Source organism: Phaseolus vulgaris, chromosome 11 (genome assembly GCF_051622355.1).
Source record: "Phaseolus vulgaris cultivar YP4 chromosome 11, ASM5162235v1, whole genome shotgun sequence".
NCBI classification, from domain to species: domain Eukaryota; kingdom Viridiplantae; phylum Streptophyta; class Magnoliopsida; order Fabales; family Fabaceae; genus Phaseolus; species Phaseolus vulgaris.
The window spans coordinates 46,017,923-46,043,987 of record NC_143508.1 but is presented as its reverse complement, the minus strand read 5'-3'; the positions used below and the strand labels follow the sequence as shown (position 1 = coordinate 46,043,987).

Sequence of the window (26,065 nt, the reverse complement as noted above, 5' to 3'; positions counted from 1 at the left end):
TTCAAATTTCCTTTTCCAAAATACTTCTATGATTTTTTAAATCTATTTTCCAAAATACATTTCTGAATTTTGTTTTCTAAACTTTCTTTTTCAGACTGTATTTTTTTTATTCTAGAATTGCTTTTTCACGTATTTCTAAACTTTCTTTCCATTTCCTTATCACACATTTGACTTTTCAGAATGCATTTTCAGTTCCGAAATAAAAGACAATTTTGGAAATTTAAAAGGCATTCGTGTGCAGGTCACGATTTATAAGGTGCACTTATAAGGTGCAGGTAGAATTTACCTTAGACTTATTCACTTTGTTCATTACTTGGTAGTTCAATTCCTTGACCAAATTATGATATTTGATCTCCAATTTGAACCTGAAATCTTAACTAGAGTATCAATTGCCATTTGGTGGTCTCTGGTATATACACTATGGTTAATAGTGTATGAATTACATGCCTCTCTAGCTTTTATATGTGACTAAATAATTCACCATGATACTGCAGAGGAGCAAAGATTAAGTGATGCACCTGCAATATCATGTGCAGGATTATAACAACAATCAATTTTCAGCTCAGTGGAAGTACCCTTATGTTTAAGGAAGCATTCCATTATACAACATGGAAAAAGTACAACAAAGGCTAATTACGAAGAGGCTGTTTAAATCAATGGCTCTACATAACGATGGTACACATGAAGTATGGAACTGTAAACCAATTTGAACAACACCAAGGAAGACTAAATACAATGTTTGAACAGAGTGGAAAAAATCTGCAGAAAGTCTTCACTGGCACCTCATTTTACTACATAGCAAGAGGATTGTTTCATGCAACTGCTTCAGGAACTGGGGTATACCAGCCATGATGGATCTCCACTGCCTTCTTTCTTCGGGCAAGCCGAGCCTTGCGATTTGCTGCGGTGTTCCTGTGCAGTGTTCCTGATCTAACAGCTTTGTCAATTGTTGAGTATGCCTCTCCAATCAACTTCTCAATAGGGAGAATTTCTTCGGATGCCGCATCTTGTTTCTTCTTCAGAACTTCCAGAGCTTCCAAAACCTGTAGACCAAATATTATGTAAAAGCTAGAAGTTGAGATGGTAGCACAGAAGATAAGAGGTATTAACACCAGTTCTTCTGAAAAGAATTAGGAGCGGTATTCTGAGAGTATTTTATATTCTGAACAAGATCAGAAGCGTTTGCTGCAGTTTAATGTTCCCACAACTACAAGTCACTATGTTAAGTAAAACATAAACCTTTACTGTTTGCAAGAGCTTAACATAAGTACTGCAGTTATTACATCTGTCATCATGTAAAGATTCATAACTGTTTTTGGAGTCTCCAATATTAGGTTAGAGTGGACTGAGCTTGCACAAGTAATTGTGCTAGAATACTCAATGCTGTTATACTAACAGAAACAAAGAACATTAATAAAGTGTTTTACATCATGCATGTCATGCTGCCATGCTAACATGAGTCCTATTTTTCTCACCATTTTTCATCTATTCCCGAAATTCCAACATCAAGAAGAATTTTCCAGAGAAACTAGAAGAATGCTGAGTCTCACACACAAGAGGTGGAATCACCAATGGATTGTAGGAAGACATGCCATACTTGGTTTAAAAAAGTTGGTCTAAACGGACAAATAAGAACAATCATGTCTTCCACTCTAGAGTGTGATGCCAACAGAAAACCCAAGTGTTTCTCAAGCATAGTTTGGTACAACTAAAAGTAGGGATGAAAAAGGGATATTGAATACTATCTGTTGCAAAGACCTGTAAGGATGTAACCACTTCATTTTAGACACTGTAAGTAAAGATTTATCACAATCTTTTCCCATGAAAGCAAAACATTAAATTAGTGTGAACATCAACAAAAATTAATAGAAGAAAACATGAATGACACTTATTCTTTTTCAGTCTATTCTAGCAACCTACCACAACTTGGTTGAAAAGAAAATCCATGCCTCTTGAAAACAATAAGATACAAACTATTTAAACCAACCCTGAACACAGCATCTTGCAGTCAATGTAACTCCTAAGTTCACCATATCATCTTCTCCCTCATTGCTCTCATACTCCATATCATCAACATGTATTTTTATCTTCTTTCTCTATCTCTCCCATTTCTAACATACTGTAAGCCCATATTTCCCAATGAGTCAACTGAGTTGCACATTACAGACAAGTGACATTACTCCATAGAAAAAAACAAAATACAATACAACTCATTAATCAAACTAACAATTGAGTGAAACTTGATAAAATTTAATTAAAAAAAGAGTGACTATAAACTCCGGGGTTTGGGGCATAAAACATTATTTTTTTAACTCACCTTCTTCGGGTGAAACAAAGTATACAATTGGTCATCCACAACACAAAATAATAAAAAAAATAGGTTCCATTCTAAAGTCTTGTTTGAATAAACTATTCAACAAACGCCTATAGTATTGTTGACATAATTTATAGAATTAACTTATACATAGACTAATTTATAAAATTTCCCTCATTCAACTTTTCCAAAAACTAATTTTAACTTGTGCATAAGTGAATTTTAACTTATGAAAAAACCTTTAGTCATTTTATCTTTCCTATTATTGAGAAATTTATCTAAACAAGACCTAAAACTGTCTTCTGAATGTCTGAGGATGAGTGTAATTGAATGAAGTGAAATGCAAAAAAAAACAGCACAATACAAAACAGCATTATACAATCTCAGTGAGATTGGTGACTTTTCTCATAACTACTTCAAAAGTCATATCTGGGACTGGTTCTAATAAATTGACTGTAAACAAAATGTTTGTAGTTTGGACATTTTTAAACAAAACAACATGAAACTGATTTCGCCATCCTTAGATAAGATCAATTCCATGCTAAACAAAAAATGCAAGTTCTCCTATCAAACCATTCAATTGGAACATAACCCAAACCAAAACAACTCCAATAACATAACAGAGAGGTTCCACCTTCTTAGTGCGCGTTTTTATTTCAGATTTGCGAGCTTTGTTGTAAATGCGGCGGTCCTCGGCTTGGCGAGTTCTCTTCACGGCGGAATCCACCTTCTTCTTGGGGGCAGCCTCGCAAACCACAGAGGCGCGTCTTTGCACTGTGCTCAGCGGCAAGCAGTTACCTGAAACCAAACCAAACCCGACACAGGCCCACAATTGAAAACTCCAGCAAAACCGAATCTTTCGTGTCTTGTGATGAAAATAAGGGAAAAAAAGAGAAGCCCCATGAAATGGGGTGGTTGGTGAAAGGTACCTTGTGAGAGGAGAGAGTGAGAGAGGCTTTTGGAGAAACTGAGAGAAGTGGAATTGGAAACGGAAAGGGAGGAGGAAGTGAGGGAAAGGTTCCTCATTTGGGAGGGAAGGGTAAGCCATGAGCATGAAACTGCTGTTGCCATATCTCTCTCTGTGTGTGAGAAAAGAGGCAATCCTCTCTCTTTATCCGTTGAGAAGAGATGACGATGATTGTTATTTGTTGAAGTTTCTATGCGATATATTTACATACTACCCATACTACCCTTACTGTTTTCCTTACTAACATATATATATATATATATATATATATATATTAAATTTATTTTTCTTCTTCAAATAACATTCAAATAGTTGATTGAACTTATAACATCTTGATCAAAGTATCTTTTGTTTGAAATTATGTGAAATACAGATTCATATAAATCAGACATGGAGTGGGTGAATCACAAGAATTATAGTTCAATTTTTAAGAGATTGTTGATATGATAAAAAATTTAAGTGGGTCTTCTCGATTGGATGTAAGGAACGAACAATCTCTACAACATAGAATAATCATATAAATATTTGTGAAATGTTAACTTAAGACGGCGTGCATCGTTTAAGCATGTAAATGCTTATCAAACGTCAAAAAAAGCCTACATAGTGTTATATCGTTTGACATACGAAATATTTGCGTTTTACATGATCTGATATTAAACAAATACTTGTGTTTTACATACAAAGCATGTCTTTATGCTTTGTTCTTTTCGACACTTAATCAAAATCATGGGTGTGAAACTTTTTTCTAACAATTCCTTTTCTTTTGTTCACATTGCTTGAAACACGTCTCTTAAGACCTTGAATGAAATTATATGTCTATAAATAAGCCAAATTGTCTTGTAAAATTATACTTGAATGTTTGAATACAAATTAATTGTGAGACAACTTTGAGGGTCTTAAGGCCTTGAACGAAATTACATGGCTATAAATAAGTTAAATTGTCTTGTAAAGTTACACTTGAATGCTTGAATACAAATTAATTTTGTGAGACAAATTAAAATATCTTACTTTTGTCTTAATTCTTATTGTACTAGACAGAGTGCTCAGTGGTTGGAGCTTGGTGCACGGTGTGGGTAGGTCAACTTGGTTGTTGGGCTTATAAAGTGGGTCGTGAGTTTGGTCCAATTATGTTAGTAAGCCCATTGGAGAATAATTGAAATAATATTTTTATACAATAATATAAGGTTATTAGTAAAAGATATTTCTTAACTTAAGGGTGCGTGTTAGTGCACGTAGTGGTTAAGTCACGTAAATATATTTTAACCTAATGTGCATTTAGGGCACGTAGTGGTTAAGTTGCATGCATAGTGAAAGATAACGTTGCACCATGAGTAAGGTACCCACGTAAACAAAATATTTTCCCGCAACACTTGAAGATAAGTGGTGCCCTGTTAGCAGGTGGTTTTTGTGTTGTTATTTTATGCTCTCATTAAAGATAATATTCTTTTCTGTTGTAGCACCTTGAGTGGAGGTGCCCATAAACAGTGTTTTATGTTACGTATGCTTTCGGTTGAGATTAGATTCTCATGAGAGAAAGCTATTACAAGAGATAAGTTATAAAAGGGGTTTGAGACCCTAGGTAAAGTTATGTTGTTTTTTAGATTGAAACTAAATAATTATTTGTTTTTAGTAAGCTTTCACTGATCGTCGAAGTGTGATCAACAGGTAGGTAGAGTCACATCTGTTTCAGCGGAGCCACGTTCCTGCGCAACAAGAAGACGTAGAACAAATTTCATAAGAGACAAATTGGAGGTGGAGCTTCTCATCCGAGTCAACCAGCGAGAACACTTATCTTAAAGAGTTTCTTTAAGTGGTTAATCCTTCTTTCTTGCCCTTATCGTTTGGAAATCTTTTTCAAAGGTGAAATATTCTTCTCGTCTCTTTCCTTAATTCATTTTATCTTTTATTTTAAGAAAATTCTTCTTGCATCATATCAATTTGTGTAGGAACTAAAATGAAATAACACGTAAAATTGGAAGGGAATTGAATTCACTACAAATTGAAATGAACATTAGGCATTTTATAGCCTTTTACACGTACTGAAGCAAAACAGAAAAAACCACTTTTCATGGCAAGTTACAAGGAAATTCAAAAGCAACTAATCCTAGAAAATAGGGAACCCATAAGACTAGGGATTTATTGAGAACGTGAATAAAATAAATAATTAATTTTGACTATCAGTAACTTGCCATGAAAAGTGGTTTTTCTGTTTTGCTTCAGTACGTGTAAAAGGCTATAAAATGCCTAATGTTCATTTCAATTTGTAGTGAATTCAATTCTCTTCCAATTTTACGTGTTATTTCATTTTAGTTCCTACATTTGGTATCAGAGCTCCGCAAGGGGCCTAATTCGGAGTGAAAAGTGTGTGAGTGTACAAACAAAATGTCAGAAAAGTTCGTGCAACTAGCTATTCCAAAATTTGACGGTCATTATGATCATTGGTCAATGATGATGGAAAACTTTTTGAGAATTAAAGAGATGTGGAGTCTTGTAGACGAAGGAATAGCAGAGCTGGCGATTGGAACCGCGACAACGAGTGAAGCACAAAGAAAAAGCGTGGAGGAAGCCAAGCTCAAGGATTTGAAGGTTAAGAATTTTTTATTCCAGGCTATTGATAGAGAAATTCTGGAAACAATTCTTGACAAAGGGACATCGAAGGCAATCTGGGTGTCGATGCGGCAAAAGTACCAAGGTTCCACAAAGGTAAAGAGGGCACAACTTCAAGCTCTGAGAAAAGAATTTGAGTTGCTTGCTATGAAAGAAGGAGAGAAGATGGATAGCTTTCTAGGAAGAACCCTCAGTGTCGTGAACAAGATGAAATCAAATGGTGAAAACATGGAGCAAAGCACGGTGGTCAGTAAGATACTTAGATCATTGACTTCTAAATTCAATTATGTTGTATGTTCGATAGAGGAGTCAAATGATTTAAGCATCTTAACCATTGATGAACTCCATGGAAGTCTTCTTGTTCATGAACAAAGGATGCAGGAACATCAAGTGGAGGAACAGGTGTTGAAAGTTGCTCATGATGACAGATTTGGAAGAGGAAGCGGAGGAAGAGCCTTCTTTAGAGGTGGAAGAGGAAGAGGACGTGAAAGACGGGCCCTAAACAAAGCAATTATTGAATGCTTCAAGTGTCATAAGCTTGGACATTTTCAATATGAATGTCCAGAATGGGAGAAAAAGGCAAACTATGCAGAGATGGAAGAAGTAGAGGAACTTCTGTTGATGTCACACATGGATCTGCACCATACAGGGCAAGAGGAGGTCTGGTTCTTGGATTCAGGATGTAGCAATCACATGACAGGAAACAAAGGTTGGTTCTCTAACTTAGAAGAAGGTATTTTTCAAACTGTGAAATTGGGGAATGACATGACAATGGATGTGGTAGCAAAAGGAAATGTAAGAATGCAAGTTAATGGTGTCACTCAAGTAATCTCAGATGTCTACTTTGTTCTTGAGCTTAAGAATAATCTGCTTAGCTTAGGACAGCTTCAAGAAAAAGGGTCGGCAATATTGATTTAAAATGGAACATGTAAAGTATTTCACTCTAGGCAGGGTTTAATCATGCAAACTAATATGAGTGGAAATAGAATGTTTGATGTGTCAGCCACTGCAGCACCAAAGGAGACCATGTGTCTACAAACAGAGCTAGAGACAGAAAAAGAAGTTCACCTGTGGCACTGCAGGTTTGGGCACCTTAATCACAAGGGTCTTACTACATTATCACAAAAACACTTGGTAGCCGACTTACCAAATCTGAAGATCCTAAAGAAGACCTGCATCATCTGCTTGACTGGAAAACAACACAGAAGATCAATCCCAAAGAAAAACATGTGGAGAGCCTAAAGGAAACTACAACTCGTACATGCCGACATATGCGGTCCTTTCAAGCCTTCTTCAAACAGCAACAAGAGGTATATTTTAAGCTTTATAGATGACTTCTCACGTAAAACTTGGGTTTATTTCTTACATGAGAAATCTGAAGCATTCGAAAACTTCAAGAACTACAAAATTAGCGTTGAAAAAGAAGTTGGTGAATATATTGCTTGCTTGAGAACAAATAGAGGTGGTGAATTCACCTCACATGAATTTGAATAATTCTGCAAAACTCAAGGAATTAGAAGGCAATTAACAACGACTTATACTCCTTAGCAAAACGGAGTCGCTGAGAGGAAAAATAGGACGATCGTGAATGGTGTGAGAGCTGTATTGAACGAAAGGCAAGTTCCGAAGGTATTTTGGCCAGAAGCTGTGAAATGGTGTGTGCACGTACAAAATCGAAGTCCAACTTCAGCAATAGAAAATACAACTCCCGAAGAAGCATGGAGCAATGTGAGGCCTACGGTGGCATATTTCCGAGTCTTCGGGTGTGTGGCTCATGTTCATATACCAGATCAAAGAAGAACCAACCTTGAGGATATGAGTAAGATGTGTGTTTTCTTAGGAATCAGTGATGGATCAAAAGCTTACAAATTATTTGATCCTGTTTCCAAGAAAATTATTGTAAGCAAAGATGTTGTGTTCGAAGAAGAGAGAAGCTGGGATTGGGGCAGAACCGATGAAGAAAGGAAAGTTGATATGTTAGTGTGTGAAAATGAAGATGGCAATCTTGAAGAAGAAGAAGTTGAACAAGAAGAAGAAGTTGAACAAGAAGAAAATGAAGATGGTGGTGGCAGCTCAAGTGAGATCAGATCACCTGCAAGTGAGGACAACAACACTGCTCTAGAAAGTCTAGTTCAAGGGAGGGATATAAGAGTTAGAAGAAAACCAATATGGATGAAAAACTATGTGACAGGGGCTGATTTGGCTGAAGAAGAAGAAAATCTCATGATGCTGATGGCTGAAAGAAAAAATGATCCATGCTCCTTTGAAGAAGCACACCGATGCATAAAGTGGCAAGAGGCAATGAAAGTTGAGATGGAGGCTATAGAGAAGAACAATACGTGGGAGCTAACAGATCTACCGAAAGGAGTCAAGCCAATTGGAGTTAAGTGGGTTTTCAAAACCAAACTCAACAAAAGTGGAGAAGTAGAAAAGCACAAAGCAAGACTGGTGGCAAAAGGATATGCACAACGATATAGAATCGATTACATGGAAGTTTTTGCACCAGTGGCCAGACTTGATACGGTACGTCTAATTCTTGCACTTGCAGCTCAATATGAATGGGAAATATTTTAACTTGATGTGAAGAGTGCATTCCTTCATGGAAAACTTGAAGAAGAGGTTTTTATTGAACAACCAGAAGGGTTTATCAAAAAGGGAAAAGAAGACAAGGTTTACAGATTGAAGAAGGCATTGTATGGCCTTAAACAGGAGGCAAGGGCTTGGTACAGCAAAATAGAAGCTTATTTTATACGTGAAGGGTTTGAAAAATGTTCCAGTGAACACACCTTATTTACCAAGAAAGAAGGAGGTAACATACTTATTGTTAGTCTTTATGTAGATGATCTCATCTTTACTGGAGGCAATAAGAGTATGTGTGATAAATTCAAAAGCTCAATGATGAGAGAATTTGATATGTCTGACTTGGGAATGATGAGATACTTTTTGGGAATTGAAGTTATACAGAATGAAGCTGGAATATTTATTTGCCAAAGAAGATATGCTCGAGAAATCCTAGAAAGATTCGGCATGGGGAGCAGCAATTCCGTGAAGAATCCTATCATTCCTGGAACAAGACTATCAAAAGATGAGGCAGGAGATGGAATAGATACCACCATGTTTAAACAAGCAGTTGGAAGCCTCGTGTACCTCACAGCCACTCGACCATATCTAATGTATGGAGTAAGCTTGATTAGTAGGTTCATGGCAAATCCAAAGTCATCTCATTGGCTTACAGCAAAAAGAATTTTAAGGTATATAAAAGGAACCACTGATTTTGGCATACTCTACAAAAGAGGCAGAAGAAATGCAGGTCTCGTATCTTATACAGATAGCAACTATGCTGGAGATTTGGATGACCGGAAGAGCACATCAGGTTTTGCTTTCATTATGGGGTCCGAAGCAATTTCATGGGCTTCGAAAAAGCAACCAGTAGTGAGCCTATCAACTACAGAAGCTGAATACATTGTTGTTGCACTTTGTGCTTGTCAATGTATTTGGCTTAGGAGAATATTGGAGCAACTTGGAGCTATAGAAAGAGGAAGCACGGAAATTAATTGTGACAACAACTCTACAATTCAGCTGTCCAAAAATTCTGTTTTTCATGGACGAAGCAAGCACATTGGAGTAAGATTTCATTTCTCCGAGACTTGGTAAATGATGGAGCTGTGAAGCTGTGTTTTTGTAGCTCTGAAGAACAATTTGCTGACATAATGACAAAGCCTCTCAAATTGGAGCAATTTGTGAAACTCCGTGGAATTCTTGGAGTAATTGATGCAGCTGAAATTTAAGCTCAATGCAGATGCATTAGCTTAAGGGAGGGAATGATAGTCAAAATTAGTTATTTATTTTATTCACGTTCTCAATAAATCCCTAGTCTTATGGGTTCCCTATTTTCTAGGATTAGTTGCTTTTGAATTTCCTTGTAACTTGCCATGAAAAGTGGTTTTTCTGTTTTGCTTCAGTACGTGTAAAAGGCTATAAAATGCCTAATGTTCATTTCAATTTGTAATGAATTCAATTCCCTTCCAATTTTACGTGTTATTTCATTTTAGTTCCTACGGTTACAAGGAAATTCAAAAGCAACTAATCCTAGAAAATAGGGAACCAATAAGTCTAGGAATTTATTGAGGATGTGAATAAAATAAATTACTAATTTTGACTATCAATTTGAATATGCACCTAATTTGGTAGTGAAATAACCAAAATGCTCTTGCAAAATGACCTTAAAAAAGAAAAGAGTGTGTATAGAGAAATATTCCAAAAACTCCTTTTCCATAATATATTTTCAAATTTGAATTTTTAAAACAATTTTTTTTTTAATTTGGGAGATTTTTTTTTTCAAAATGTATTTTTTATATTTTGGACTTACTTTTTTAAGAATGAGATTTTGATTTATAAATTGAATTTTTTGAATTTTGGATTTTCAAATTCAAAATAAAAAGTAATTTTGGAAATTTGAAAAATAATAAAGTGCAGGTTCAAAATTTGTATGCTACAAGAAGAATTTGCCAAATTTTTATGGTGCTATAGAACTAAGAAGTTTACTGAATGGACGGAAACTAAAAAACTTTATCTTGAAGGATAATTAGAAAAATTACAACCCTCAATACTTAATGTTTTAGAATTTAAAACCTAAAATTTAGGATTTATTGTTTAAATTCAGGTTTTTTTTTAATTTCTCAAATTCAATGGATAGGACCTTTTTTTTTTCAAATTTATAGAAATAAAAATAATGTTTTAAAATTTGGGGACCAAAATCAAAATTACTCCAAATTTAAAAGATTTGAAACAATAAATGAACTAGTTAAATTATATATAAAATAGCATTAAAAAACATAATATAATTTTTAACAATACTAAAATTTATACATTTTATAAACATACTATAAAAATTATATTAGTTCATAATATTTAGATTATGGTTCAACAATAAACTACTTTTTAACAAATAACATTTCCTGAAAAAATTGACAATCTATTTTTTTAATTTTTGAGAAAATGTAATATATATTTTGTTCATGAACTTTTTCCTGATTTTCCATTTTTTTATCTATTTAACTCAACCGAATATACAATTCAAGTGGACCAGACACACTTCCTTTCATCGACTTTCCGATTGAAACAACTGATCTACTCTTACAACAAAGTATGTATGGCAAACTCTTCCTGCACTTCTTTCTGAATCTCCTAATTCGAAAAATTACTAAAGTTACCCTTCTTGGTTAGTTTTTTCGAAAATTTTATATTCCAGAAAATTTATATTTTTGTAATATCCAAAATACAAAATTTGGATTTCGATACAATATATAATGCAAAAAAAAATCACAAATATTAAATTTTGGATTCTGTTATCCTAGAATCTTCAGATTCCACATTCCGAAAATGTCAATAGAATATGAAGATAATTTTGGTATTTTTCAAAGTATGTAGATGCTGATACAGGAGGAAAATATGGAGAATATGGAGGTGGAGGAAAAATTTGCCAGTGTTCTAGTAAGGATATTCTACTACAAAAAGTGAAATCCATAAAAACTCAAAATATGTTGAAAATCTACCATGACATTCTTCTATAAAAATGTGACATTACTAGCGTAAAAAATAAAAATCCTATTATTTGCAAGTCATACTAAAACATAAAAAAAAAAAACAATTTGCAAAGAGTTTAACAAAGAACTTGGCAAAGGAAAAAAAAGATTGCTCAGTGAGTCACATTAGATATTAAAATCTTTTGGCAGTCTCCACAACAGGTTGAGGTTCACCATGGCTCTTAACAAGGTATGGACCCATTTTAACAGCTTTCTCCAACTGCATGCAAGATTACTGAATTACTAAATTGTCAATTCAACAAAAATATGGTCAACAAAAAATGAATTCTGTTACTTTGATTGATACTGTCAAATTTTGTCAGAACTGAAAGCCACTTATTGTATATTTTGAAAGTACATATCATACGATGCTGTATATGAATGAAGTATCCAAATCTAACCTTTGCATATGCATCTGTAAAAGCAGAAACACTATCAGAAAGTGTCAAAGTTTGGTATATAGCCTTGCAGCAGTTATATCGAGCTTCCATACCTGAAATGAACCAATTCAAGTGATGTTAATTCGATAGTTGGAATGAAGTAATGGAAAAACATATATCACTAATATGATTAACAACAATGTAAATTATAATGCAAACCTATTTTCGTGCTTTCAATAATTGGATTAGTCACTCTGTTTATAATATCATCTTTTGAGCATATCTCCATCAAGCACCAAGATCGGGCAACCAATCCACTTATCATTCTATAGACCTGAAAATGCATTGAACAATATTTGTTTTGGTAAGATTTTTCATGGACAATTATATACAGAAAAAACATATCAGATGATCACAGTACATATCAGAGAAAATATTTTGTTTTTTTTTTTCTGATGATAAGAAATCCTGAGACATTCACTCATTTCCCCATGACACTGGATTGCTCAATTTCGGTTATTAACAATATATATTATCGTAAGTGCTTCATAATTGATTATGTTTCTGCTTTATTAACAGCTTCATAATTGATTATGTTTCACAGCACACTGACCTTTTACATTTTACAATTTTAAAAAAACTACAGGATAAACATGTTCACCCCTACAGCAAAGTGGCAATGACATTTCCATCCAACAAAATCACCTAAACTGACTGACTTCTATAGTATATGCACCGAGGAAATATTTAAACAATTTAGCGCATATAAACTAACAACACGAAAGTTCATAATAATGTCTCACCGCTAGACGTATTTCTGCATCCTGCTGCATTACTGAAAGAAACAGACCCTGCAAATTGCATGAAATTGGTGAGATGGTAGTATTTCAACGTTTAATTAAGAAGATCTCATGCAAGACAACTCAACAAACATTGTGGACCCAACGATATTTGATTCAAGGAGGACTTAGTGCACTCGTAACTGGTTGATAAAGTCTTTCTTGAAATTCATGGAAGCAAAGACGCTCCTTCTACTGATGAGGGGCACAATCACTACTTAAGCCACAGTCACTTGTTAAGTGAGCTTCTGTAAACATATTTTTTGTAGTGTGCCTATCTGAAGATGAACTTTTCATTATGTAGCTAATATTTATCTTAAAACTATTTTCCATATAGTGCTAATACATGTTCTAAATTATATATACATATACATATATATATGTATGTATATATATGTATGCATCAAAGGAAAAAAACAAAAGTAGGTGTTCTTCAGTAAAAAAATTAATACAAATATAGAATTGATCCAGTGTAATACGCTTCTTAGTTTTTAACAAGTAGTCATGATTATGTTAGGACACACCTATAGTTAGAGAAGTTTCACATATATCCTAGTTCCTTTAATTTAAAGAGAAACCAAACCTTTAAGAGTAAAACTTCAAAATAATTAAGCAATAAAAGACATTTGAAACTAAAAAGTATGTAAAAAGGCAACCGATGGAGTCAGCTTTGAACTTCTGGCGGCTGTTTCATAAATTAAGCGTCGCAGATTTTCTTCTGCTTCAGCATTGAGTATGATATTATTCTTAGATCTGGTTTCTCCCGAGATGTTTCCGAGAGCATGTAATGCAGCCTGTGATTGCATAAGAAATCATGTAAGTTAGTAAGTTAGAACATAGAAGAGAAGCTATCAGCATATAACATCTTCTAAGTAAAATGGAATTCCGATTGTTTCTACAATCGAAAACTATTATAAATTATCCAACTAATGCAATTTCTTTTGAACTGTACCTTCTAGTGCGAGTAACAAAAAAAAAAAAAAATTGGATTACTGGATTTTTATCCTTGGTAATTATTATCACTCAGTTTGTATCTTGTAGTCTCGTGCACAGTCAAACTTAGTTAATCAAGGACTAGGCGTAGTCTCATTTATAAACGAACCAGTGTAAAAATGTAAAGCATGAATCTTTCTCATTGTTTAACTCTTTCAAATTACATATTATCACATTGTTGTCTTACACGTTAAACAAGGGGATTATTTTTACAAGATTTGTGAAAATATTTTTGATAGTGAGTCTATCAATCAAAACTGCATCTGATCAATCTTCAAACTTGAAACATTTTTTTCACCATTTCAGACGTTATTCTTGCTTATAAATTATAATTGCAAAAAAATCCAATGCATGATTCAACCCTTCCTTATGTAGTTGACCTGTTTTCACAATTATATATATAGTAAGTTGAGCAATATCGACCTATATGCTCCAACTTGACGGGTGTTATAATTATAGAAATAAGGAGTTGATCCTATATAATCAAGAATATTGTTATAATTATAGAAATAATGAACTGATCCTTTGTAATTAAGAATATATAGATTGTATTTGGAACTTTTTTATTTATTTTCGTATCATATCTTTGTTATTAGAGGATATCAAATATCCTCTATTTATTGTATTGATTTCTTTTTCTCAATATAAATAAAACACCCATGTTATTTCCGAAACATGTTTTCAACTCACCATTTCTCTCTTTCCTAGAGTTTAACACAACTGAACACTAGACAATGGGACTACAGAGCATCAAATTACAGTAGTTTAGGATATCTTAAAACACTTTGAAAAGAAAAGGAGAAGAAGAAGCTAGTTCACTAACCAATTGTTTCCCATGGCCTTGTGGTCCTTGTCGTTCAAAAGCAGCATTTATAACATGTCTTGCAGCAGGTGATGAACCTGAGAGTAAATATGTAGCTCCCTGGGTAGCTATGATCCAAAAACCATAATTAACATTCGTAGTATATAGAAAATGGAGAGGTTCTCATTAAAAGAACTATCAATAAGGAAATATAAATTGATAATGAGTGGTTTGGACATGCTACAAAATCATGTGCACACACACACACACACATATATATATATGATGATATTATAAATCACTTATCCAAAATATACAGATGAGTAATGGAGATAATATCTTCATTGTGAAGTTTGTTAGAGATCATACATCAACTAGAAATACGGTTAAATTATAGTATATAAGTGCAAAACTTAGCTTAAAAGTTGGTTTTGTAAGGTTGAGTTGGCTTAAAATCCACTTTCTAAGATGGTATTTGTCTATCCTAGAAAGGTTGTTGTGCCAATCGGAGCACCCTTATAAAACCACCCATAATAAATATTCTTATGGGTGAGATGTTTAAAGCTGAGGAGGGAAAGGTGAGTAAACTAAGGCACTCTATGGATTGAAACAGTCTCCTAGAACATGGTTTGGCAGGTTTACTATTATAATGAAACCATGGGGTAGAAGCAAAGCCAGTGTGACCATACACTGTTTATTAACCATTCAGCTTCAAGGGGAGTTACCGCACTAATTGTCTATGTAGATGATACAGTTGTAACATGAAAATGATCAGGGGAAAATGATCCGGCAGGAAAATGATTAGATAGGAAAGGAAGCCTTAAAATAATGTTTGATAACAAAATTTGAAATTTAGGAGTTAGGCAGATTGAAATATTTCTTGCTCATTAAGTGCCCATTCCCATCTTGGTATTTTCATCTCCCAATAAAACTATGTGTTGGATTTATTGGCTGATATTGGTCAATTAGGATGCAAACAAATAGAGACACCTGTTGAACATAATCACAAACTTGGAGAATCAATTGAAGATGTAAAGCTATGGATATGGATAGACAATCTTATCAAAGGTTGGTCAGAAACTTGATCTACTTGTCTCACACTAGGCCCGACATGTGTATGCTGTAGGGGTTGTAAGTCAGTTCATGCATAATCCAAAGGAAACTCATCTCATAGATGTTTATCGCATTCTACAGTACTTGAAAGGAACCCCTGGAAAAAGAATTATATTTACAGAGGGGAATGAGATGATATTAGAAGCCTACACAAACGCTGACAATGCATGTTCCATAGACAACAGAAGATCTATCTCCGAATATCACTTTTCTTTAAGGAAATTTAGTCACTTAGAGGAGTAAGAAACAAAATGTTGTGGTTGGATCAAGTACAAAGGCATTTTAGACCCATAGCCTTAGGGATTACTGAAATACAATGGTTAAAGATAATTTTAGAAGACTCAAAGATTGATTGGAAAAAAACTTGAGATTGTATTGTGATAATAAGTCAGTAATAAATATTGTGCATAATCTAGTGAAACATGATAGAACTAGGCATGTTGAAGTAGATAGACACTTCATAAAGGAGAAATTGGATAATGGGACAATATGTACACAATTTGTATCCTCTAAAAAATAAACTTGTAGATGTATAGAAAAAAGGGCTAAGTGGTGCTATGCTACACTTCAGTCTATTTTTGGCAAGTTCCGGATGGATGACATCAACTCACCAACTTGCGGGGGAATGTCATAATCCCTTGATTTTTGCTGCAGATAATATTTCCTTGTACAATTTTAATTACATAATTAGGAGATTTAATTGCATTCCTAATTAGGAGGATAATTAGGTGAATTAATAGGCTGAAAGTGTATTTTATATTTATTGTACAAGATCATTGATCTTGAATTGTAGGGATTGACTATATCCATCATAAATTAGGATTTTCCGTTATTAAGTTTTTGTACTCTATTTAAGTACAATTGCTTCTCTATGAACATCATTAGAAACAACTTTTCTGAAATTTTATATTACTACACTGTTCATTTATTAATTTCTGTATTTGGCTTAAAATTATAAATCTTAATTATTAATTAAGTGATTTTTTTATGTTTGAGCATTTATATATGTATTACAAATTATTAAATATTTATAAAATTCATAACGGCGGTCAGCCCACTATCTTACCATAGCGCTTTTTTTTAATTAGATGGGTCTTTAATTATGAGTGATTTTTTTATGTATGAGAATTATATATATATATATATATATTAAAATTATTTTATATTTATAAAATTCATTATAGCAGTCAGCCCATTATCTCTCTTACCATAGTGCTTTTTTGGGTTCACTTTGTCTTGTTATCTGAGATTGATAACTATGAGCACAAGACAAATAATTTAATCAACTAAAATCAGTTTTCCTACTTGATACAAAAAAAAATGTGCTAAAAAGTAGGCGATGATAATATGACACACTTACATGATCCTATATGACCAAATGATTCAAGTGCAGTTTCACATTCATCTATATCTGAAGGATCCAATGACTGTAGTCTACCGTCAATAGATGCAATAACAGATTTAACACCTGAATTTATCAATTTAATAGCACAACAAATATACAAAAGTTAACAGTTTCATAACAAATTATCAAATTGTGTGGAAAGCATATGAACACTTCGAAAATGAAGAGAAACAACCCCTGCAAGGTAGCATCATATTAATAGTTTCTTGGTCTTTGATAACAAGTATCAAATTGTGAAACACATCATGTGTGTAGACAGCCAATTGATAAATAATATCAAACCAGCAAGTGACCCATCAGATTTGCAACAAAACCTAGTTTCAGCTACATGGATTGAAGGTTTTTGAATCTTTTGTCTGAAGTTGAAATCAATTTCAAATATCTTCCAACAAATAACAGAGAGAAATGGATAACAGTACAACACTTACAAGGTTCGTCTGTGAAGGAGTATATAATGTCCTTGGACACTAGCCTTCCACATATCATCATTGCTCTTGATCTTAAAATTGATTCCACAGAATTGTTGCTAGCCTCAAGAAAAAGGGATGTCCGTTTTTATCAGGCAAACAACTTCCATAACATCCATTAGATGAATAATTTCTTTTCTAGAAGATCATAAATGGTTACCTAATTATTGACGAAAGCAATTCATAGAGGCTAGTCTTTGACAAAAATTCTGTACTATGTTCAATCGCTGACAACTGCATCCAATGCACACAAAATGAGATGTATACATGTGCATGTAATGCAAAACAGAGAAGAGCAAAACAACTGATATATTTGCATCCTTAATTTGGCATCTGTTACATGTTTAATGGGATCATTCTGGCTTGGTTTATCTTGGAATCACTTTTGCATGCAATCACTTTAAAATTCAGTTTATATGGACGGGGAGGATTGTAATTGAGTGAAAATGTTTAGGAACAAACAATTTAGTCACCCATTACAAAAGGGTAATAGAGAAAAGCTTTTGAGTGAAAGGGGGTCAGTTCAAAATTGTCTATATAAATTAAACCAAACATGCTTTTTTCTCTCACAATACAAATAATCAAACATATAGTCTAACCAGGAAAATAACTTTTAACAATTAATAATGGGACCTAGTATGATGTTTGACATGATTGTTAACCTCCTAGTTTTCATGAAAAATGTTAGGAGTAACGGGCTTAGCCCATCTTTTGCATTTTTCTTATTTATAAATACACATACACAACACTGTGCTCAATACACAAGGGATTAATCCTATGCCTCTTTTATTTTATTTTACGAAAAACAATCAATTTTCTGTCACTAGTACTTAAAACACCCAAAGCAAAGCGGGGGAGCGGTACTAGTAACACTCTTATAGGATAAAATTTATTGAAAACTTCAAAATTATGAAAGTTGTTCACTAAATAGGTGAGACCTACAGAATTTTATGACTTCAAATAAATTAAACCAATAAGTGGGAGTGTGTTAAAAGAGTGTATTAGATAGTGTGTTCTAACCTTTTCTTGTCCTGTAGATATATCGTTTATATTATAATAAAGTAACTAAATATAGTGAATGCATGCCCATGTAAAAGAATAATTATACATCTTTAAAATCAGTGATAAAGAGAGGAGGGAATAGTAACCTCATATAGAAGCTCCAAAACATTTAAAGTTACAAGGGTATCATCCGCATTTCTGAGTTCTGCTTCCAACAATTTAAGTAGATTTAAGCTATAAACAATAGATGCTGCCGACCTTGATACAGAAAAAAGATTCACCACTAATGCCAGTACACGAACTCGACCCTAAATCAGAACAGTTAAAAGTTATACAATAGCAAATTAAGTCCATTATCCATAAGGTGTGAAGAATAAACCTAGATTATGCATTTTAAATGGGAAACACCAAAATTCTACCTTTTAATTGTTTTGTAACATTAATGAATAATGATAATCGAATGTTAATAATTAAGTGAATATATCACAAAATCTTTCTTGTACGTGAATGACAAACAGATTACATACATATTTACAAAATGTTTTTTATTCTGAACATTCTTTGTGAAGTGCTTTTATACCTAACATTCTTTATAAAATGCTTAGAGGAAGGAATTGTTTCCCCTGTAATGTTGTATTAAAATAGTTGATTATCATTATTTCTTGTAGAATTTTTATATAAAGCTGCTTTTCTGGGGTAGCTAGCTTAAGGGTTAAAGTGTCATGTTGTAGACTTTTCTTTTATCTTGTACTTGTAGTCGCCTATATATTTAACTTCAAAGGATTAATTTGAAAGAAAGAATATTTTCATTCAATTGATTGATTTGAAAGAGTACATCAGCCTCTACATATAGAGAACTCTAACCCTAAAGTAATGAAGTAATGATTACAAATAGATCTCTAGAATCTTCTAACAGCTTCTAGTAGTACACTTAATATCCTGCTAACAACACTCCCCTTTAAGCTGGTGAATGGATATATATCATTCCCGACCTGCATGTGAGATAATGAAATCGTTCAGTGGGAAGACCTTTTGTAAATAGATCTACTAACGGAAGCCTATATGAGATGTAAGTAGTGATAAGGCCACTGTCCAATTTCTCGTTAATAAAGTGTCGATTCATCTCTACATGCTTGATTCTAACATGTTGAACTGGATTGTGAGCAATGCTCATGGTTGACTTATTATCACAATAAAGAATCCTAGGCTTTTCCCTTGCCACTTTAAGTTGAAAAAGAAGTATTTGCCATTCAAACTTAGATTGAACACCCAAAGACTCATGGATTCTCTCAATAAGCCCTCTTTTGGTAATTGCTCTCCAACCACGATTGGTAAGAATTTCCAATGCTACAAGAAATTAAAAAGGATGCCTCATTGAAGAAAAGAAGGTTGAATAGTCTTGAAGAAATTGATGGTGACACAGTAAAAATAGTAGCAAGATATTTAAAAATAAAGGAAAGGATAAATCTAGTGATGGTGTTCAAGCTACTCTAAATCAATTATACAATGTGATAAAGAAAAAGTTGATGCTCAAGTTGCTGAGTTTTTCTACACAAGTGTCATACCATTCAATGTTGTTAGAAATCCAGCATTTGCCAATATGTGTGAGATGATTGGGATATAAGGTGTTGGCTATAAACCTCTATCATGATGTGAGATAGAAGCTTTTGATACAAGCAATGTAAAAAACTTATCTACTCCTTCAAGAGTACAAGGATGAATGGAAGAGAACAAGTTGCACGATTATGTATGATGGGTGGACAATTATGTCTCATGGGTGGACATATAAGAAAAGACATTCAATTTGTAATTTTTCAGAGATTACTCTTAAAGGAATTGTGTTTCTTTATTCATTGAATACCTCAGATATCTCAAAAATTGCTGATAAAGTATTTAAAATGTTGGATGATGCTATAGAATTTGTTGGAGAGGAAAATGTAGTGCAAGTGGTTACTAATAATGCAAAAATTTCAAGATAGTTGGAGAATTATTGATGCAAAAACGAGAGCTTTTATATTGGAATCCATGTGATGTCAATTGTATTGATTTAATCTTGAAGATTTTGAGAAGCATTTGAAGGTCCATGAAGTAACTATCAATAAAGGAAGAAGGATCACCACCTACATTTATGGTAGAACAATGCTAATTAGCATGTTGCAAAAGTTTACAAAGGGAAGAGACTTGATAAGGTCAGGAATGACTAGATTGGCCACAAGTTACTTGACTCTAGCTTGTCTTAATGAAATGAAAGCATCATTGATAAGCATGTTTAGCTCTGAAAAGTGGAAAACAAGAAAGTTTGGAACTTCACAGGAAGGGAGAAAAGTTCAATATGTAGAATTAGAGAGTTGGTTTTGGAAGAACGTAACTACATGCTAAAAAGTTGTGGCCCCTCTTACGGTAGTCCTTCGATTGGTGGATTAGGATACAAAACCTGCAGTGGGATTTATATATGAGGAGATGGATTGTGCAAAAGAGAAGATTAAATGCAACTTCAATAATATTAGGAAAAGGTAATATTTCTAAACTCCCCTCTCTCCTTAATAGTTCTCATATACCTATATTTCGCTTAATGCATTTGTCAATTCTGTTACACAACCTACTGCCACGTCAGCCCCTCTCTTTCCTTCTTTGTTTCTCCTAACATAGACCCTCCAAACCTTGGGCCTTCCCTCTAAATCTAAGCCCACACGTCCAGTCCTATCTCACAAGTGGCAGAAGTTTCTTCAAATTTACTCTCAAATCCAAATGAAGCAAAATCATTTGCTAAAGATTTACCATGTATTCAAGGTAGATCCCATAGTTTACATGTTAATATATTCAATGAAAAATACAAATCCATGCATAACAGATAAGTTACCATACCAGTGATGAACATTGTGATGCTATAAGCTCGAGATCTGTCTCACCTACTTTGCCAGATGGAAAGATAATTTCCTACAATAGCATAGCATGTCAGCATGCAATCATGAAGGAGATGGTTCAACTACTTTCCTTTCATATAAGTGAAAGACATTTATGTGACGTAAAAAAAGAGTTTGCTTACCATGCCTTCAGGAAAACCAGCTAACTTTTGTATTGCATCTGTTGCTACAGCTGCCACTTGCTCATCGCTGCATGTGTGAGAAGATATGAAATCAAAAGAGCTATTATGTTAGAGAACTATGAAAAACAGTGTACTTAAATTATTAGCCAGCAAACAGATCTAACCAAAGATATGTAAAATATAAAGTAAGGACAAGTAATTACAGAACCCTCTTAAAATGCATCCCTGACCACTGTATAAAAAGGGTCCTTTACTGGAATCCTGGTTTACTTCTAAATGTTAAACTAGTCTCAACTCTCAATCCCACATCAAGAAATATTACCTCTAACCCGCACAACCTGGCCTTGCAACAAAATAGCAACTAGTATGAACAAGAATTGTTGGTTTTACATTATCATACATAAAGACAGAGGAAGTCATGCTTAATAAACAAAGTACCATCAGATCAGTAATAAATAATCTCATGTGAGTTCCCTGTAGACATAAGATTACATCCGATTACTAGAATCTCATATAATATCTCCTGGATGTCAGGGTAACCAACAAGTACATGTTTTAACCCTCTTTTATAAATTACCAATATCAACCTTTCTTTCATAAGTTTCAATCCATTTCTTATTATAATTCAGATCTCAGATTCGTCCATATCTTATATTATGTCATCTTAAACAATTAGAAATGAAAAATGCATGAAATGTCAAGCACCTCTTTGGACTGAATTCTTAACTAATGCGCCTATAAGTGGCAATAAATTACTCGATCAAGCCATAACCCTTACCTATTTGTAGGTAATGTGATAATCAACATAATCATGTTATTGCAACAAACACTTCAGCAAATCAAGAATCATAAGGAACTCAAAATGCTTTCTCTACTCACCCCTTTATGATGCAATCAAGCAAAAGAGGATATATGTTGAAATCTTTAATTAGATGAGCACTAGCGGCAACTTTGTCATCATTGTCAATATTCTCCAGAAGGCGACTGACCTAAAAGTTGTTACCATGTCAATAAAAGGTATATTACTGAAAAAAGTGATACATAAGTAGTAATTTGCATATGTAAGAATATCTAGCCAAAATTATTTTCATATGTAAATTTGTAGAAAATAGGAATATTTTAGAAGATAAGAACTTCTTTAACCCTTGGGCCTAGAAGTATGGATACTGCTTAAAGCCTCAAACTCACTCTCTACCTTGTGCTGAAAGTAAATTTTATTTTGAACTTGGACCTCACTTTTAAAGGCTCCTGATATCATCATGTCACATACTAACTATCTTAACAGCTTAATCTATAAGGTAAAGCTCCAAGATTGGTTGTATATTTCTACACATGTGCACACATACTCAAGAACGGGCCATTGGCAGCCCACATAAGTTATTTTTGAGGATTGGCTAAATAGAATTTGCAAAGATGTATGTACAGAAAAAATAAAGTACACTCCATTAAACATAAAATATTTATCTTTATTGGTGGGGTTGAGGGTGATGAATCCTCATTGCTCATGCAAGAGAAGGATTTAAACAAACTTGGCATATATAAAGCATATCCACGTACTGTTTTGCAAGATAAGGATCTGACTGCTTGAGATTCTGCCTGCAGACCAACTTGAACAAAAGGCTGAACCAAAATTATAATGCAAAACAATAAGAATAACCATTACAATAATAACATAATTAAATAGGAGAATAATACAGAACTTTATGTATGCAGAGTGAAAATTGTTCGCTAATGATACAAATGTCCTATTCCCATAATACTGAACATTATATGAAGATAGAAAATGATTATATAAATTAAAAATAGAACTAATATCCAATATTTTAAATCGTAATGGATGAAAAGACTTGGAACAAACATTCAATTCCCCGTAGATATCATAAGGACCAATTAACTCATACTGAGAGAGAAAGAAACTCTAGTTCAATCAGTTATTCAGTGCATAAGAAAGAGAAACAACACTTAAGTCAATTATTTATTTCTTGCTCATTTTTGTGAATTAACTTTCTTAAAAAATAATCTAACTAAAACAATAAACAGATAAGATTTTGGAAAAACAAACTATACAAGTTTTAAAAAAATATAGTTTACTTGGACAGTGAGCAAACCATATTCCACTAACAATTTAGAAATAAAAAATAGAATGAATGAGCTAAGAGAGTATATTACAAACCATATACTGCGGGATCAAAGAAGCTCCCAACTTAGTATTGAATAGCTTTTCAAGGCATGCAACAAGAGTATTTTCTAGGTCAGGCACGTCAAACTTAGTCTGTAATGCACTGCAAAATTAAACGAGAAAATCAGGAGAAAATTTCTCCAGAAGAATGTATTATGTCATTGAATCAAGACTGAACACCACCCCAACTTTATTTCGTGACCAAGAACAGAATTTAACAAAAAAAATCTAGAAGACTAAATCATACAGTACAGACATAATTAGACATGCAAATTAGTTCTCCACTGATCTAGATTCTAGAACTAAATCGTTTTTTTAAATAGGTGAAAGGACTTCATATGTCAAAGCACAATAATGTACCAAAGAGAACAACGAGTTTTATATTTGTAATCAAAATGCTTTCAATTCAAGTCAAGAAGACTCTGAATGCACACAAGTCTTAATCATGTCAAACCTGAACCCCCAGCAAAGTTCAACATATAAATTTCCATTTTGTTCAGACACTAATACTTACTTTCATTTTTTGAAGAACAATCCTATGCATAATAAACTCACAAATGCCCCCATTTTAAACCAAGTAAACACTCCAATAAGCAGCAAAGCATAAAACGGGGAAAAGGGTAGAACATAAGTGAGAAAAGGAAGCAAACTTGATAATGAGTGTGAGAGGGAAGCGACTCAGAAATTCCCTAGCGGAATCATCGCTTTGCGCCCCTAAAATCGAACCAATGTTACTCAGAAAGTGAAAAATGTTAATAATGAGAGAGAAGGGAAGTGAAGAACAGGTAAATTAGCAACCTGGGTAGTGACTAAAATCAGAAGCTGCTTGGAGAAGTTGAGATAGATCACCCATTGCGTGAGTCGCACAGAGTCTGAAGCAGAAACGAGAAATAAGAGGGAAGAAAGAAAGAGAAAAGGAGAAGCGGTGGCAAATGGTGTTCTACGTGTTAAGCAAGCAAATATATTGTTTTGTATAGTATAAGATTGTTTGATCGTGAATTAAAACACAATTTATGATTATTGTAATTTAGTTTTTGAACTTTAAATTTTAATAATTTTATGAATTTATGAAAAAGATGCATATATATATATATAGTAAAAGTTATTTATGAAAATACATAATTAATTTTTAAAAAATTGAGAAAAATAAGAAATGCTGCTGATCTATCTCCTCAGAGAAGATATGCTAGGAGGAGTCTCTATGTAGATGGAGAATATTTGAGTATTTATTTTTAAAAATGCGTGATTAATTTTTTTTAAATTGGATGTAAAATTTAATAGTGACAATAAAAAGCAATAAATCTGGATTTAGAGTAAATTAAATGGCAAGATCATATATTAGTAACTACAAAATTTTAATTTTTTATTTTAAAAATTAATTTTTATTATTTCTTGATAGATATTTTACTTATAAGACGTTTATGTGTGTTAGACTAAGAAGACGTTTAGATAAAAGCAAATAAAACATTTTTAAGATAAAGATATGTCTCAAATAGATAAGCTATGTATTAAAATAAAGATTTATCATAAAGCATCTAAGCTACCAAATGTACAAAGTTATATATATGTTTTACAAAAGAGTATGTATGTATATATTTCCTCTCTTTTTGTTATTAACAAAAGGTTGAGAATCTTGGACGTCACGAAGGAGGCAAGTGAAGGTGGTGGTGGTTTGGTGGGTGTGAAGGTAAAAGTTGGTTACTTTTTTGAGTTAGTGGTGCAACTTGTAAGGGAGAGGGGTTTGGGTGGTGAGTGGCATTGGTGGCGAGGCGACGATTGTTGTAACCCATCAGTTTGAAGCATGTTTTATAACACATAAATGTTGTCATATTGCTCATCTTTTGTGATTGGTGTGTTTCAAAGTCGTTGAATATGGTCTCAACTATTTTAACTGTGACCAATTGATGGGTTGGCATAGTAGCAACAAGTGTCATAAATTTTAGAAACATATCGTGAAAGAGTTTTGTTTCAACATTTTGCCTTAGGTTTTGCTTCTGCATCAGCTTTGGCTTTGGCTTTTGTTTCATTTTAAACTCGCTTAGCCTCCAAACAAGTTGCAAGTTAGAATATGAGTATTCTTTAGACTTTAGGCACTCCTGGCTAAAAACAACCCAAGTATTTGGAACTCAGTCATTCTTAGCTAATAACCTTAATATTTTTTTGGAACGCAACCACTATTAGCTAACACAACCTAGAGTATTATTTGAAATGCAACCACTCTTAGCTAAACAACTAGGATTGATAAAAAAAAAGGTGTGATATAAGAGAACACATGTATTTTTGCTTTCTAGAAATAGGATTAACATATTTTGATGTATACAAACGATTAACTCTCTTTTAGGTTATTATTGAATAAACAATGTTCT

At 33.4% G+C, this 26,065-nt stretch overlaps 2 protein-coding genes across 3 annotated transcripts; both read right to left on the bottom strand.

Annotated features, from left to right (window-relative positions):
* Positions 1 to 554: 554 nt before the first annotated feature.
* On the bottom strand, positions 555 to 3,511 carry PRPS20 (chloroplast 30S ribosomal protein S20). The gene is made up of 3 exons (XM_068616471.2): positions 3,244 to 3,511; positions 2,949 to 3,112; positions 555 to 1,043 (listed from the first exon to the last, which is right to left on the bottom strand). The coding sequence occupies exons 1-3, from the start codon at positions 3,383 to 3,385 to the stop codon at positions 813 to 815; spliced, it is 537 nt and encodes a 178-aa protein (XP_068472572.2). The 5' UTR covers positions 3,386 to 3,511; the 3' UTR covers positions 555 to 812.
* A 7,701-nt stretch (positions 3,512 to 11,212) lies between these two features.
* On the bottom strand, positions 11,213 to 24,685 carry LOC137825932 (ARM repeat superfamily protein). 2 transcript variants are annotated; one of them, XM_068631748.2, is made up of 17 exons: positions 24,498 to 24,685; positions 24,350 to 24,413; positions 23,694 to 23,802; positions 23,078 to 23,140; positions 22,400 to 22,509; positions 21,521 to 21,587; positions 21,340 to 21,411; positions 18,621 to 18,782; positions 17,633 to 17,706; positions 17,434 to 17,531; positions 16,961 to 17,068; positions 14,509 to 14,615; positions 13,349 to 13,486; positions 12,657 to 12,704; positions 12,073 to 12,187; positions 11,875 to 11,966; positions 11,213 to 11,693 (listed from the first exon to the last, which is right to left on the bottom strand). In XM_068631748.2, exons 1-17 carry the CDS (start codon positions 24,550 to 24,552, stop codon positions 11,607 to 11,609), a joined length of 1,569 nt encoding a protein of 522 aa, XP_068487849.2. In that variant the 5' UTR covers positions 24,553 to 24,685; the 3' UTR covers positions 11,213 to 11,606. The 2 variants fall into 2 exon arrangements, with proteins under 2 accessions (XP_068487849.2, XP_068487865.2); XM_068631764.2 differs by lacking the exon at positions 24,350 to 24,413 and having other exon boundaries at positions 11,430 to 11,693; positions 24,498 to 24,643.
* Positions 24,686 to 26,065: the final 1,380 nt, after the last annotated feature.

Coding starts and splice junctions, on each gene's coding strand:
- PRPS20 (XM_068616471.2), bottom strand. CDS start 3,385: ATGGCAACAGCAGTTTCATGCTCATGGCTTACCCTTCCCTCCCAAATG. Junction 3,113..3,243: donor TCACTCTCTCCTCTCACAAG/GTACCTTTCACC, acceptor GTTTGGTTTCAG/GTAACTGCTTGCCGCTGAGC. Junction 1,044..2,948: donor TAAAAACGCGCACTAAGAAG/GTGGAACCTCTC, acceptor TTTGGTCTACAG/GTTTTGGAAGCTCTGGAAGT.
- LOC137825932 (XM_068631748.2), bottom strand. CDS start 24,552: ATGGGTGATCTATCTCAACTTCTCCAAGCAGCTTCTGATTTTAGTCAC. Junction 21,588..22,399: donor CTTGATTGCATCATAAAGGG/GTGAGTAGAGAA, acceptor TCACACATGCAG/CGATGAGCAAGTGGCAGCTG. Junction 21,412..21,520: donor CTGGTTTTCCTGAAGGCATG/GTAAGCAAACTC, acceptor ATGCTATTGTAG/GAAATTATCTTTCCATCTGG.